Raw genomic sequence first — 16,963 nt, 5'->3', positions numbered from 1 at the left:
GCTTTTGGGGAATTTTACTAAGTTACACATCTGGGATTTCTGTTAGCACACTGGGGTCACAGCTCAGGTGCTCTGTTCAGGTACCTTTAAAGCAGCTACTCTGTGCCCGCCCCTGCCAGGGGATGTGCGATGTGAAAGAAATACTGGATACAAATCCCTGCCCTAGGGGAACACAGCAACTTGCTGAGGGGACAAGACTCACACAAATGAAACAAATCTGGGGGAAAGTAAAAGACCAGTTTCGGGAATGGACGTGGGTTTCAGGACCTGAGAGGGGCATGAACTGCGGTCAGCAGCCATGGCAGCAATTCAAGTGACAGCTCTGCCCTTGGGGCTGGCTGCCTTGAGAAGCCCCAGGGGAGTTTGCCAGATTGTATGGGGATCTTGTCACATGTGTAGTCGTTAGCTGAGACGCTGAGTTTGTGGGTGCATCCCTGTCAGAGCATTTGGATGTCATTTTCTGACCGTGGCTGCTTGTAGATGCCTCATGGGGGACCTCAGGCTAGGGGGACCCTCAGCTGGCTGCCTGTCCTGGGAGAAGTCAAACAACTGCCTGCAAAGTGGGATAGCGTCACCCGCCCTCTGACCTCAGATAGGTGGACAGCAGGAGGGATGGAACGTGGAAGGCTTTGGGTCAAGCACTGTGTGGTTTATCACTGGCTACAGACTCTATAGGCAAAAAGATTGGCGTTCCTACCATTCACGGGATGACTCTCTCCAGCGTTGTCTGCTCCTTGGAATTCTTCTCCGTCCCTGTGCTTGCTCTCCCTCGGCTCTCACTGCTCTCTCCGGTCTCCCGTCCACCCTGGCTCCTTAGGTCAGCCATTCCCTGTTTGTTCCCAGACCCATCCTCTCTCTGATCCAGTGGCTTCCGCACTGACGGAAATGTACGAGCGTTTCTCCTAAGTCTTGCTCTCCCGCTCTGTCCTCGCTCCTAAGCTGGGATCCTGACCTCTCTCTGCACGTCCTGCAGGCTCACAGGTCAGCTGGGGCTTCCTCTGTGCTGTCTAGGGTAAAGGCATTGTGCTTGCATGGTCAGTACTGACCCCTCTCCTCGCACCTCTGTGCTGCCCATCACCAGTCACCCAGGCTGTCCTGTCCCCTCTCAGGTGCTCCTGGAATCTGTCCTCTCATTGCTGTTCCCACCGCCATTTCTCTAGCCCACATCCTCATTCATGCTTGCCCCAGAGGGTATTTCACAATGTTTAGATCTAATTTAGCAACAGAACTCCACCTTTCCCAAGGCCCAAAGAAATCTTCCTTTAACTCTAGCAAATAAGATTTCAACAGAGCAGCTGCTCTGGTTATGGGTGGTTTGTGGGCTTCTTTCTCTCTCTGCCAGGGCAGCCCTGCCCACCTCCTGCCCCACTCCTCCCCCACAGTGGCCCCCAAGCCCCCTGACCCTAGGACCTCACAGAACATGGCGTGAAAACCACACCTACCGTCTTGTGACAGTTGATTGTGACAGCCTCCTGAGCCATCTCTCTGTTCCTTCTTCATCCACAAATGTTTCTGTAAAACCCAGACTGACCAGGCTCAAAATCCCCTTGATAACTTGTCTCCGTTCCCAGAACAGAGCCTGAACTGCAGCGTGATCTTCAGTCTCTCCCCAAATCACCTTTCCTTCACCTTCCTCGGGGCGGGTGTGATTAGCCCGCAAGAGCACTTGGAATTCCCCAACCCTCAGGCACCCTCCGCTGCTGGCGCTGTTCCCTCTGCCAGGAACACCTTTCCCCTTGCCTGTCTTCCTGGAGAAAGGCTGCCTGCTCCTCAGGTCGTGCTAGGTGTTGTTGCCTCCATGAAACCTTTCTTGAACGTCCTTCTCATCTCCCACAATGTGTCACTCCTTCTCTGTTCCTACAATTGTTTACACTTTAAAAAAAAAAAGGTTCACTTATCTCCTTGCATTATAGTCACACTAAGGGCAAGGACAGTGTCCTATTTACTTTCGGGTCCCCAAAGCATCTAGCCCAGCACCCAGTATACAGTTGTTCAATAAACAAACAACTTAATGAATGAGTGAATGAATGAATGCATGAATGAGTTTGACATGCTCGTTAAAGCCTGTATGGGCACCAAGACATCATTTGCCCTCTCCTTTCTTTGGCTTATCATTCTTAAGAGGAGCCAGCGGTTGGTCTCTCTGTGCTTCGGCTTCTGCAGGGAAAACGAGGCGGTTCTGAAAACAGTGTGGCTGAGCTGTGTGTCTGCTTCCCTGTAAGTTGCTCCTTTGCCATAATTCTAATCACTCTGTCTGGTCCCAGACCCCACACTTCTGAACTGCAACTAATGGGATTTAAGGAGCATTCTTCAGCATCCGTTCAGGTAGCTGGCCTCCTGCTAGCTGGGGTTCCAAGATCTCACCGCCTCTTTGCCCCAGTTCTCGCAAGTGGGCCCTGGCTGGCTCTCCCAAGTCTGACCGGCACCCCATCTCCATGTGCTGGAGCCGCTCCCTTGCTAGGAGGGCTCCTGCTGCTGAACCCCAGTTTGGTGACCAACACTTTGCTTCTTGTTGCAAGATCTCCTTAGTGTCAACTTCTGAGTATTTCATGTTTGTTTAAATCTTAACATTTACCTGCAGCCCCACTGTCAGTTACTCTCATTCCTCCTTCCCAGGTGCTGTCTGCTTGTCTGGTGTCCACTGTCTGTCCTCATTCGCCAGTCCCTCATGTCACCCCTGCAGGTGTGTTTGCCACCCCATGGCCATGGGGCATCCTCGCTCTGCCTCAGACAAGGGCCTGACTCACCATCCGGGAGGAAAGCCAGAGAGCATCTCCCCTCTACCAGCTCCCAGACGGTGCACTTGTCTTCAGCTGCACACCGTCATTCTAATCCTGATACCCATCCTGCTTCACCTGAGTTACCTCCATTGCATCTTTTTAAAAAATTTATTTAAACAATTTTTTATTGAAATATAAATTTCAATTTCAATTATTCAATTATTACAATTCATTGTAATTTCAATTTACAATGCTGTGTTAGTTTCTGATGTAGCATAGTGATCCAGTTATACATACATATATATCTGTGTGTGTGCATGTGTGTGTGTGTATATATATAGACACACATTTTTTTTTCATTATAGGTTACTACAAGCCATTGAGTATAGTTCCTTGTGTTATACAGTAGGTCTTTGTTTATCTGTTCTGTACATAGTAGTTTGTATCTGCCAATCCCAAATTCCCAATTTATCCCTCCCCTCCTGCTTTCCCCCTTGGTAACCATAAGTTTATTTTCTATGTCTGTGAGTCTGTTCTTGTTTTGTAAATAAGTTCATTTGTGTCTTTTTTTTTTTAGTTTCCACATATTATTCCAAATTTTCTTTCTCTTTCTGGCTTACTTCACTTAATATGACAATCTCCAGATCTATCCATGTTGCTGCAAATGGCATTATTTTATTCTTTTTTATGGCTGAGTAGTATTCCGTGTGTGTGTGTGTGTGTGTGTGTGTGTGTGTGTACACACCACATCTTCTTTATCCAGTCATACCTCAGTTGCATCTTAATGGATCTTCCAGGTCCACTCTTCACTCCCTGTAGCATCTCCACACTTGCCAGAAAGACCTTTAAAGATGTAATACTATTCATGTCACATCACAGTCCTGATGAAAACCCTTCTACATCTTACCTTAGGAATAAAGACCACATTTCTAAAGAATGTTAGAAAACATGGTCTACAGAGCTGTTATCTGGCCCTAGCTGCCCCTTTAGCTTCTCCTTTACTATCTAGCCAGCATCCCCCTTCTCATGTATACATCCTGCCTCCTCCCACCTCAGGGCCTTTGAACGTGCTGTTTCTGTTGTGTGGAACTCTGTTCTTGTCTTTCAGCTTAAAGCTCATGAACTCCTTTTTCACAATGCCTGCCATATACCTACCCCCACTACTCTCCCTGAACTTCCCCTTTATAACACTTATTATAGTTTGAATTACATAGTCATGTGATCATTCATTAATGTGTTTCCCTCCCTAGACTGTAGTGAGGTCCAAGGACAGGGGCCATGTCTGTGTTGCTCACAATTTTATTGAGCCCTGTGGTTACCATGGTGTCAGTGCTTCATACACATTATTGGATGAGGGGGACGGCCCCAGCAGGACCTGACCTGTGGGACCCTGGCCAGTCCCACAGATGTTAACTGGCTTGTGTACAGGCGTGTCCTCGGTACAGTGCTCTGCCACTTAGTTCCATAAGCCCAGGCACCAGATACCGCCTCATAAAGGGTAAATCATGAGACAGATGTACAGCGTGGGGCTCCTGAAATCCCTGCTCAACGTCCCACATTGTTTATTGAAAATATTTGAATATGCATGTTTGTTACTTAATTTTCTTGTTGTAAGGAGTTCATAGGTATTACATACCATCACACTTTAAATTTACTGTATTTCTTTGAATTAAGCACCAGTGAAAAAGTTCATCTCTTCATGTTAATTGTTTTCTTCTTTTAAACGCATGAGCGTTCTATTTGCCATTAGATTTCCTTTTTCCTTTTTTTCTTCTTGTCTTAGCTGCAGGGTTACTCAGTGCTAAATTTCATGTTTAACATAATAAAATTACCTCTGCCCAGGCGTCTGGTTGTATCTGTGTTTTTAAAGTGATTTTTAAAAATTATTCTGTTGTGTTATGCTTAATTATTAAAGACAATTTAAATTGTATGGTTAGGAAGATATTTAAATACTACATCATATGATATACAATACATTATTCATTTGATGTTACATAGATGTGTTGTATATATTCTATGTAGTTTACATGACAGAACCCTTATACCTCCTCTTTTTATACCGTAGTGACAACAACCCATATTCTTCGTTTGGAGCAACTCTGGCCAGGGATGACGAGAAGAACCTGTGGAGTATGCCTCACGATGTGTCTCACACAGAGGCCGATGACGACAGGATCCTGTACAATTTGATAGTCGTTCGGAATCAGCAGGCCAAAGATTCAGAGGTAAGCCCCCTTTGAGATCTTGCTATGTACAGGTGAGCAGGTCCAGTGAAAAACAGCCATGACTGAGAAGCCAGCTTGGAGTAGAGGAAAGAATGAAGGATGAGATGTTTGAGATGAAGGACAGGTATTGCAACCGGCAGCATCTAGCGGCTGATTGTAGCTGGTCTTGCTGCACCTGCTTAAGAAGCAGATAAGACTGATTTCTGATTATTACCTTAATGACACAAATTACAGCAGGACGGAAACAGCAAGATCGTGAAGATACCTCGGCATCTCTAATCTTCCAGTTGTTTAGCAAGCCACCGTTAAAGATCCAGGTTGGGGGGGGCTACTTTGCGTTACCACTAATTCTGAATTAGAGGACTCTGAATTAGGTTTTTTTCTGTTTATATCTTCTTAATGCTTATTGATCAAACAGCCTATCTGCTATATTTGAGGTGATTTTTGTGATAAGGCTTGAAATCACTCTTAATGGACTCTTTTTTTGTTTTAAATAGACTTTATTTTTTTAGAGCAGTTTCAGGCTCACAACAGAATTGAGCAGAAAATACGGAGAGTTTGCACATAGCCCTCCCCACCCACACATACACACTCCCCTACCCTCAACATCCCTCATCAGTGTGGCATGTTTGGTACAATCAATGAACCAACATGGACATATTATTATCAACCAAAGTACGTAGTTTACGTTAATGGACTCTTAATCAAAGTTACTGATATGAAAACACTAGAATATTGAAAAGGAGACAACATCATAAGTTAAGGGAAAACAGCAAAAGGGATCATGTTTTATTTTTTCCTTTATTTCAAAGGCAGTGTCAGGGCACCATATAGAACACAACATAGTGTAACACTGGGGGTATCATTTTCCGAATAATACAGCATAGGTTTTCTGACGTCTATGTTCATCCATTAGTTCTGAATAGATACCTATAGACTTCATGTTTTACCTTGTATCTTATAGTAATTGAGAAGAATAGAGACATTTTAAAACCCTAAGTAAAAGAAAAACATCAGTGTGTGTGTGTTTGTGTGTGTGTGTGGAGGGAGTGTTTATGGGGGGGTCATCTGTTTCTTACCTAGTTTTCTTTATTTTTTCCTAATTAATTGCTAAGTATTTTTTTCCCAGAAAAACATGCTTTAGCAGGTGATAACTTTTAGAAGTACCATGTGTATTGATCTTTTTATTCTGGTGTGACTTGGATGCCTTTAGAGGGTAACGGGTGGGCACAGAGGCAGGGGTCACAGTTGCCTCTGGTTCTTGAGGCCTGGGGGCAGGATGGGCTGGAGAGGCCTGCAGCGGCTCTGGTGAGGTTCCTTTCTTGGGTGTGGAGGGCTGATGAGGACGGCTTCTGCTAGATATCCATCATGGGGCTTAACTCAGAGGCATAGCATCCTGCTAGTGGCCATGCACTGCACTGCCCTGGGCTTCCCCTGTCCCCAGAGCCATCCCCTCCTCCACTGCTAACATGTGGAGGACATTATAATGGCTGCCTGTGCCAGGAACAGCCGTCCTGAGCGTGTGGACAGGAATGCGTGCACAGACTTGCTTTCCCTTTCCTGGGAAGAGCTAATCCTTACCCTGCTCTATTGGGCTGACTGGTTAGGGTTTCTGCTGGTGAGAATGGAACTAATCCTTCTCGTTTCTTCCTTTGCTTTCCCCACTCTGCCCAGAGCTGTAGCAGCAGTAGGGAGATGATGTATATAGTACACTTTTCTCTCTCCCCAGGGCCTCACGCAAAACGTGAAAGGGGCTCGAAGGGTGTTTGGACTGAGCCTGGCAGCTCTCCCCGGGGGAGCTCCTGCCTCTCTGCCCTGTTCGTATTTACTGTTGAAAAGTCAGTAGAGGCGGCAACAGGAGCTGCAAAAGTACTGTGAATAAGCACAGCTTCCCAGGCGGCCCGTTGTCTTGCTTCTGTGCTGCTCTTGGACAGAAGGGCCTTCCAGAAGGCTTCATCTTCCCCTTGCCCGAGAAATGAAGTCAGGCTCAATCAACTCTAGGGGAAGTCGGCAACCAAAACAGGCCATCAAGTCAGTAATATGAGGGTGCAGTGATGATGGTCATATGTGAAGTGATTTGAAACATCTCTGTTCATGGTGCTTCCTTTTTTTTTAGGTGAAAAAAAATATATATATACACACATACACAAGGTATATATAAAATATGCAATATATTTTAAGGTATGTATATAGATATAGATATAGATAGATAGATAGATGGATGGATACATACATGTGGTTTGAAAAAGCTTCTTGTATTTTCTTCCAAACATTTGAAATGCATATAAAAACATTTATGTCTATATGAATATATCTATTCATTTCCCCTACAGATTGGATCATACATTACATACTATTCTGCACTTTGCTTTTTTTTCACCTAATACTGTATTTTGGACCTATTTCCATTTCTGCTTGCCTAGATTTACCTTTCTGTTTCCGGGGTCTCTCTGGTACTCTCTTGCATGAATTTACCATCATTTATTCAGCCAGTCCCTATTGATGCTTGAATCGATTCAGGTTTTTTGCTCTTTGGCACAAGCAAGGCTGCAGTGGATATCCATTTATACTTGTATGACCCTCCATTATTTTTCCAGAGTTGCTGGATCGAAGAGAATGCGTGTATCTAAAATGCTGGAATTGTCACAGTGCTTCCTTCTTGGAGGAACCTGAGGAAAACACTTCAGGGTGCAAAACAGATGAGCCTTGGAAGTTCAGACTGAGTTTAAGGGGAGCAGCTGCTAAGCTCCAGTTTACCATGCTGACAGTGTGGATCTGGGAGTGCAGAGTGTTTGATTTTTCAGAGAAGCTAAAAATCCAACTTTACATATAAAATGTCCAGAGTTTTAAATGATAGCCCATGTTAGAAAAAATGTGTCAGCTAAACAAAATGTGTTTGTGGGCTCCTGATATATAAGGAACATTTACAATAAGGACTAATACTACTTAATATTACTGTCATTTTGTTTAACATAATTGAAAGATGAACTCACCATTGATTTAGAAGGTAGAAGTGGGAAGCTGGTGGGAGGTGTTTTAAGTTTGAACAAGTTCCCTATTTATTCATATTGCTTGTTTTCTTTTTCATGTAGGATAAAAATGGCACAAATTTTAATCAAATGGAGGACTTTAGTTTTGAAAGAAAAACAAATTTCACCTACCAAGGAACAAGGCACCCCAGATATTTGTGCATGATACAATTTAGAAGTTCAAGCAAAGCATCAAGGAAAACTGAACGTTATGTTTTTCCTTGAGTAGCAACAGCATGAAAGGCCTAGAAACGTCCATACTTGAAATTCTCTGAAAAATGAAAAATAATTTCAGAATGGTGTGCACACTGCCTCCATCCCTTGCTGAATCTGGAGCTGGTGGAGGAAGGGCTGCAAATATAGTTAAGGCTAAATTTGCCGTTGTTGCCACAGATTGGGAAAAAATCAGAAAAGAAAATACATAGGAGAGCAAATAATGAGGCAAGCCATGAACTTAAATTTACTTGCAGTGTCAGAAAATAAAAAAGTAACATTTAATTCTGATACAGCCTACTTTCCTTTACACAAGCTTTTAAAAGCTTGAAGACTGTCAGAAGAGCTGATGCATTCAGACCTCCAAGTAGTGGAAAAAATGTTCTTGTCTCTGATTTTGTAAAATCCATTAAGTTTAGCTCAGAAATAGTGAACAACCTCAAAACCATGTCACTAAATCATTATCCTTGTGTTCATTCTCATTAACCTAGTTGTATTTCGTATGTCCTCTGTGTTCTAAAGAGCTTAATAATGGTTAATGCAATATCATTGCACCTTACTTACTTACTTTGTGTAAATAATTCTAATCATATAATATCCAAGACGTTAATAATAATGAAAGCAGTGGCAGGCGTTGTTCAGCCACTTGACATATATTAAGTCCTTTACACAACAGCTATGAGGTGGGGGCCATTATTACCTCTGCTTAAAGCAACTTGTCCAAGGCTACACAGTTGAAAGTATGGAGCCAGGATTTGAATCTGGGCTTTGTGATTCCAGAGACATAATATGTAATGAGCGCCGTGATTGAAATTGTGAGAGAGGAATAGGTATTGTCTGTGATTCCATGTAGATTTCAAAACAAACAGAATCTATCGAAAGCCTATTTCTGTGACTTTTTGAAACCAATGATGTGAAAGACATTGATGTGAGATGAGAACTATGTTTGATTTGGGGGTCATGACCGCAGTTCAGGAAGTGGTCCAGGTCATAATACACCTTTCCCAGTTTATGCATTTCCACGGTGAGTACAGCTGGTTAAGACTCCTCTCCAGGGCTTCGGTTTTATTAGCTCCAGGATGTTTCATCTTGTTTCTCTCCACCCTTTGTCTCTTTGTTTAGTGTTCTCTGACTTACGTTTTTAGGTGCCTCTTCTGATGGCTCAGTAATAGTTCTTTTCGAAGTTTGTGCCTGGCTTCAACATTTTCACTCTGCTAAAAAAGGCTTTTACATTTTTGATTAAGAAAGTAAGTGCTGGGAGGAGGGTATAGGTTAGTGGTAGAGCACATGCTTAGCATGCACGAGGTCCTGGGTTCAATCCCCAGCACCTCCACTTAAAAATAAATGAATAAATAAAAATAAACCTAATTACCTCCCCCCCCAAAATAAAAACTAAAATAAAAAATAAAAAATAAATAAAATAAATAAAAATAAAAATACTTAAAAAAAGAAAAGAAAGTAGATGCTAAAAATCAAATCATCCTCATAAACACTTTTAAGTACTGTTTTGGTTCAGAATAGGTGATGTTTATTTGGCATAATTGGTGATAGAAATTCTAGGCTTACTTTTAAAACTATTAAGAAATTGCATGCTCAGAAACATCTGTCGTTCTGATGACGAGCACCTGCCTCCCTGTCACTGAGCAGGGCAGCGTTTATGCACCGCAGTGTCCATGTGAACGCCAGATGCTCGTGAAGCTCAGCAATCCCTAGAAAACTGCCCTCTGCTGAACCTCGGGGAACGGCTAAATGTTACTATTTTTTGAAACTATAGAGGCAAAAACCTAAAATCTTCCTTGTTTACAATTTGTTTGCCCTTCCTGCATGTCAGGACTCCCTGCCAATGGTGTGTGGCCAAGCATTGTAAACAGTCCTATAACATGTTTGAAATAGCAACAGGTGTTCCCAGGGGTTTGTTAGCAGTGCCTGAATTATACACTTAGTCTGTCATATCCCTGGTGCTAAAAGAAAGGACAAAACCAAGTTGACTGAAATGTTGGGTCAGAGGATGTGAGGAAGTGGGAGAGAGGGTTGAACTGATCATGTACCAGACACATCACACTGAAGCACTTGGAGACAGGATTTTCTGTTTCTGCTCAGCGCTGCTCCATCTCTGCAGGCGCTGGACAAGCCCCGCTCTGGTCTGGCCCTCTGACACCTCTACGAGTGGGTGCACACTGGCTGCTGTTGGAGATAGGGCTGCAAGTTTTACGCCAAGCACCAAGGAGCAGAATAACAGTGGAAAATGGAAGCAATTCTCTAGATAATTCTGGGCTTCTCAAAAGCCTTTTTGTTTGGGCTCCAGATGATCCGGATTGTTGAATGCAACCATTCTTTATTTTACTTTGCTAGTGACTGTTTGGGTTAGAGAGGGAGAGAATAAAAACGCTTCTTCGGACCTAAAAATCAAGTCTTCTCATCCTCTGGGTTCTTGGTAATAATATTTGGACTGAGGATTTTACTGGGTGCTGAGCAGTAGCATATTGCTGAATGTGTCTGCTCCAGGCAAAAGCTGAAGCCCCGCAGTAACCCTGTGAAGGAGGCATTTTGACACGTAAGATCAGAGACTTTCGGTCATCTGTCCAAGGTGTTGAAGGAAAGGAGTGGGAGAATTGAAATCGCAGTTCAGTCTGTATGACCTGGAAACCTGTGTGACCAGAAACCCTGCCCCCATCTCTCTACTGAGCTTACAAAGAGCCTTATGGAATCTTTTTGGTCAAAGTTACCAAATGGATGTGGACTTCCTGTTGAGTAGACTCTCTGGTCTGTGATTTGTCAACCATTCCTCACCCCACACCAACTGAATCCCAGAGCGAACCACTTTGGTTGTTTAGTATCAACCTGTGTTGGGCACTGCATCGTAGTGTCGCTGCTTTGGGCATTTTTAACACCTCGGGCACCATTTTGGATACAAAAATCTATCGGATTTACACCAGAAGACATTGTCTGTCTGTGATGTTCTTTTCTATTCCTTGTCCACCCCAGAGTTTTTAAAAAATATCTAAGCATGTTGGATATTAGCATTAAGGTAATCAGTGTTTCTAAGTAGGTAGCATGTCAGAGCTCTGTGTAAGCCAACAGAGTCGAGACAGGAAATACCAGAAAACCAATAATTACTGGAAAATCATTAGATATTCAGGAGGATGTGAGGTAGTGAAAAGCATGCGTTTGGAATTAGATAGCTGGGGATGAGAGTCATACCTCTGCTATGTCCTAAGATGACACTGAATAGTTATTTAACCCTGGGGTGATGACACCGTTTATTGTCCAGTTTGGGACACAAGTCACAAGGTCTTAACTAAGAGGAAAGGGGTGGCGTTAATAAAAAGTATGCCAGGACAAAGATATAAATGGGGGTTTCCCCAGACAAGCTGGGGTATATGAACTCCTGTTTTAAAAATCGTGGTAAAATATATTTGCCTTTTTAACTGTATTTGAGTGTTAGTTCAGTGGCATTAACTACGTTCACGTTGTTGGGCAGCCTTCACCACCATCCATCTTCAGGACTTCTCATCTCCCCGGACTAAACTCCATCTCCATTAAACAATAACTCCCTACTACCCCTTCCCCGCCAGCCGCTGGAAACCACCTTCCTACTTTCCATCTCTATGAATTAGAGTCCTTTATGTACTTCATGTTAATGGAATCATACAATATTTGTCTTTTTGTGACTGGCTCACTGAACTTAGCCTAATGTCCTTAAGGTTCATCCATGTTGTAGCTTGTGTTAGAATTTCCTTCCTTTTTAAAGCTGAAGAGTATTCTATTATATGTATAAACTACATTTTGTTTATTCATTCATCTGTCAACAGGTACTTGGATTGCTTCCAACCTTTGGCTAATGTGAGTTATGCTGCTGTGAACATGGATGTACAAATAAATATTTGTTTGGGTCCCTGATTTAAATTCTTTAGGGTATATGCCCAAAAGTGGAATTACTGGATTGTAGGGTAATTCTCTGTTTAAGTTTTTGAGGAACCACCATACTGTCTCCCACAGTGGCTGTACGATTTTACTTTCCCAACAGCAAAGTGCAAGAGTTCTAATTTATCCACATCCTCACCAACACTTGTTATTAAGATCACCTTTCTTAACCTCCATGCTGATCAGGAAAAGAGCTGATGACTTCAAGTTGATCAGTTTTCACATCCACGCAGAGTAGATAAGTGTTGAAACTAAGCCAGTCCCTCCCACTGCGTGTCAGCAGCAGGGACATCAGCCCGGAAGAGGCTGATGTCTGGTAGAATCTCCCTTTGAGCTGCTTGTCCCTGGAAGGGAAATGGAGAGGACAGAAAACTGGGGGGAGCCTTTTGTACCTGAACTCCATTCTGTTTTCCAAATACTAAAATGCAATGGCCAGGCCCTGTTTCTTTGACCGTTCTTTAGATTCTGTCCTCATTGGCCACCTTCCCCTGAAGCCCCAGAAAGGTAGGAGATAATTCACCCGGGGAGCACGTAGGGGTCAGTGACTTAGAGAAGATGGACAATGCGTTGGGGACCTCCAGGAAGATGCAGCGCCTGTGGGAGAAGGGTGGGGAGCTGGCCACCTCTCCCCACGTCCAGAACTTCACTGTTGCTGTAATAGATCGCTTCAGCTCTGGGCTTCCTGAGTTACTGTGCTGGTGATGGGGCACATTTCCGGAAAGTAGACCACGCACATGTTTATCGGCAAGCAGGTGTGGGATAATTCACTGATAGGACTTGTATCTCTCCATTCTTTTTTTTTACAACTTGCATATACCAGTTGAGCCTGAGAAGAAATGGAAACCATGAAGTTGCCTGGAGAGTTGTATTTTTTTTAAACTTATAGTTGACTGCTTATAAATTCGAAACACCAGGGATTAATACCAAGTGAAGCCTCCAGTAACCTACGTCAGAGCTGGCTTTGGTTTTTCGTAGAGCAAATGAGATCGTCAGAGATGCCTGCCTGTCGTGGAGTCAGGGTGCCTCCTGCATGCATTACCTGGGCTTTCACGGCAGCCTTTGGATGCAGATGAGCTATTTATTAAAAAGAGAGTGAGAGAGAGACCCAAAGAGGTTTTCTCTTCTTGATCGTGTCCAGAAGTGGGCTTTGGACTCGGGGTTTGATGCCTTCACTCTGGGGTGGAGGAGGAAAGCTACAAAGTTCTGAGCATTTAGGGCAGAATGATTTTCTTTGTTCTTTATTTTAAATGTGAGCAGGAATGATCATGTGGTAACATCAGCTTATAGGCCTAGAACTTTATAGAAGAAAAAGCAAGACACTTTCCAACCTATTTCCCTCTTCAGGAAACACTAATGTGCAATTGATTTTTCAAAGGTGACCTGTGCGATTTCATGTACAGGATTTGTTTCAGTGAAAGTTCAGATTCTGCCTGATGTGTCTATTTATTGGTTAATTTTATTTAAAATGATGTGTCACATTAAATTAAGCAAGCTGGATTGGAAATGAGTGTTGTCGGTTCTTTGTACCCACCAAAGTCTAATACTTCTTAGTCTTGATGTTAATTTTGTGTCAATAATAGAGAAAATTCTTTTCTGTTCTTCCCAGAGTCCTGCCTGTCAACTCAATATGAGGGCTAACTGGTTGATCTTGGCATTAAGTTAGAATGTCTGGTTTCATCAAACTGAGGACTCACTTCCAGTTTCACAGCTATTCTTAGGTCTAACGTGACGGGCGTGTACATGAGGGAGGCTGGTGGGTTGTTCACGCAAAGCTCACAGGCTTGTGATACCGTGGGTGTGTCACTTCCGCTGCAGATTTGGAAATCAGCTTTCAGGTCTCTGAACCTGATTTTCTCAGGGCACAGAGAGCTATTTGAATTTTGGGAGCATATTAGTCAGAGAAACAGAACCAGCAGGGTGAGTGTGTATCTGTATCTCTGCATCTCTCCATCTCTGTACCTATGCCTGTACCTATTTCTCTAACTATCTTATCTCATCCTATCTCTAGCCTGTCTGTTTATCTATCAGTCTGTCTGTCTGTCTTTTTTTTTTAAGGAATTGGCTCACAACATTGTGGAAGTTTGGTGAATCCAGAATCTGATGGGTGAGGCCAGCAGGTTGGAGACTTAGGGAATAGCTGCAGTTCAAGTTCAAAGGCAGACTTCCTTCTTGTAGAGGAGAGGCCCATCTTTGCTTTATTAAAGCCTTCAGGTGATTAGGTAGGCTCGCCCATATTGTGGAGAGGAATGGGCATTACTTGGAGCGTAGGCATTTAAATACTAATCTCATCCACCATACAAACTTCCTAGAAACATCCAGAATAATGTTTGACCAAGTATCTGGGCTCTGCGGTCCAGCCAAGTTGACACATAAAATTAACCATCATAGGGGATTTTACTAAGACTACCAAATTCACAAGAGACTTCCATATAAACCCAAATGCATGTACCATTTGGGACATAAACTTGACTGGTTTGTCCAGCCTCTCCCCTATAACATGAAATATGTAAGGGAAACTAGCGACCAGACTGGACGGTGACTGGGTGACAGGGGAAAAGGAATCAGATACCAGCGGCAGTGACATCTACGGAGCACTTACTGTGTGCCCGGTACCACGCCGAGTGCTTTCCATGCGCAGCGTTCGTTGTGTTGTCCTCCAGATGTGACAGCTGGTGCTTTCATCTCCCGTATAAAGTTATTCCTGTTATTTGGTTAGGACACTCTGCCCCTGATAGTGGTAGATAGAGGTTCCCGAACATCACCCCCAGGTGAACTGTAGCCTCAGGAACTGGACACAGGCAGGGATTTGGGAGGGCACACAGTAGAATAATGGAATCAAGGGGAAGGCACGATAATGTAATACTAGATGAATCTGTGACTGAGAACAAGGCTCAACTTGAAGAGGCCAGGCAGATACCCACGCAGAGCCGGCAGATTTGTGATGGAAGGGCAGGTCTGTAGACAGTGCAGTCCACGTGAAACACACAGATTATTGCAAATAGAATGTAGAGCATGGCCAAGGCTCAGCCAGTCCTACCATCCTGTTTTCTCCCATGGAACCTCTTGACTCTTTTCCCAGTCAAATAATGACGTCATCTCTGTTGCTACACTTCTCCAATTGAAGGCACATTCATTTTCTTGATATATTATTTAATGTATAAAGCTGGACTAAGGGCATAGAAACCATTGAACTTTGAGGACTCTTTGCCCAGACACGCTGTGGCAGCATTCAGTCAAGTTCTACATTTTCCTCTTGACTGAGACACAAGAGAGCCCGCGGGCAGTGGTTGTCCTGGAATGGTGTCCCTTGTGATCAAAATAGCTCCTTTGCTTCCTCATCAGTCATTTTTGGCCTCATTCACCGTTTTGAGATTATTTTTAAGGTGGAGTAGCCTAAATACTGAATCTAAATTCCATCAGCTCAGCCTCACCCAGCAGTTCTGCGGGTGACTGTCCATCCTGCGGCTCTTCTCACAGCATTAAACAAAGATATGTGTTCTTGTTTTAGGAAGTAAAACTCTGGAAATAAAAACATTTGCAGAAAAGAACTGGTTGAAAAAATAATGAGGTAGGATTTATAGGTACAGACTTGGAAAGATAGTTAGAGGCATTGGGTGTCGGGGTATGTATGATGTTTTATTGTCCCGTTGGTGTAAAAAGATACCCCATTTGTACAAAAGCATATGTATGCTAATATCTAGCGATAACATGCCTGGAAGGTTACCCATGAACTTTTTATAGCCTTTGTGACCTCTGGGGAATAGAGATGGGGGGAAGGAAGGAGAGTTTTACTTTCTTATTTCTTTCCTATTTTTTTATTTTTTAATGGAGGTACTAGGGATTGAACCCAGGACTTCTTGCGCGGTGCATACTAAGCATGCTCTCTACCCCCCAACCCCCGCCCCACTTTCTTTTAATTTTACGGCCTTCTGTACTGTTGAAAAGTATTTTAGACCATATGCGTGTATTGCTTCATATACATATACTTTGTATAAAATAATTATTTCACAGCATGCTTTGTGGTGGCTGTTTCCCTGCGTCTTTCTAAACTGCCTTGTTTTACTGTGGGTGTGTCGGAGAAAGAGGAAGGGGTGGGAGGAGAAAGGGAGGGGAGAGAGAGGAAGAGAGAAGGAGAGAGGTGGGGTGCAGGGGAGGGAGAGAGTGAGAGTCTGTAAGGAGCTGGTGGAGGGGAGCTGGGGCCAGCTTTGATTCTGCCAAAATGGACTGAGGTAGAATGTGCCTGAAGCAGTCAGTTGGTATTTATCTTTTCAACATTCTAAGATTCATCTGATAAATCAGGCTCTGTCTCTGGAGCTCGCCTCCCCTCCAACTGCCAGTGAATTCACATGGTAATTAGCAGAGCTGTGTTGGCCGGCTTCTCGCCCGCCCCCCACCCTCTCCACCACCCCTGCCCCCGCCCCTTCCTTTTATTTCTCTTGCTCATCTTAAAATAACTGAAAATGGCTCTTAATTGCACAGAGCCCTGAGAGCCCTGGATCCTGGTACACTGGGACTTCAGGATGTGAATGTGCTCAGCTGGGAGATCTCGGAAGGCTTCCAGGAGTACCCCAGAAGAACAGCTTTCTGCTTTAGGTTGGATGCACGGGGGAAATGACTACACTTGCCGGGTTCTGAGGAGGGCCCAGATCAGTGGCTTCACAGACTTAAAAATCCCCAAAGTGTTCTGGAAGGAGACTGTATTTTTCTTGACATGAAACCACTTTTCCATTTGGGTGCCCAGTCCCTGGGTACCTGTTGTCACATAATCATTGCACGTGACCATGCTGTTTACCACGCTGGAGGGAGCCATGCCCTTTGGTGGTTTTGCAAGAGAAGTGGCAGGTCAGGTGGC

General features: G+C 43.7%; 1 protein-coding gene across 2 annotated transcripts in view; it reads left to right on the top strand.

Annotated features, from left to right (window-relative positions):
• MREG (melanoregulin) overlaps positions 1-16,963 on the top strand; it is a 54,638-nt gene that overhangs the window by 13,936 nt on the left and 23,739 nt on the right. Inside the window, exons 2-3 of one of the 2 annotated variants that reach the window (XM_072961597.1) lie at positions 2,617-2,683; positions 4,786-4,945. In XM_072961597.1, coding sequence (XP_072817698.1) covers positions 4,853-4,945 — 93 coding nt within the window. In that variant the 5' untranslated portion in view covers positions 2,617-2,683; positions 4,786-4,852. The remainder of the gene's footprint in view (positions 1-2,616; positions 2,684-4,785; positions 4,946-16,963) is intronic. The other variant, XM_006207280.4, reaches the window with a different exon arrangement.

Source organism: Vicugna pacos, chromosome 5, assembly GCF_048564905.1.
Source record: "Vicugna pacos chromosome 5, VicPac4, whole genome shotgun sequence".
Taxonomy (NCBI): Eukaryota; Metazoa; Chordata; class Mammalia; order Artiodactyla; family Camelidae; genus Vicugna; species Vicugna pacos.
This window is presented reverse-complemented; position numbering and strand designations above follow the sequence as displayed.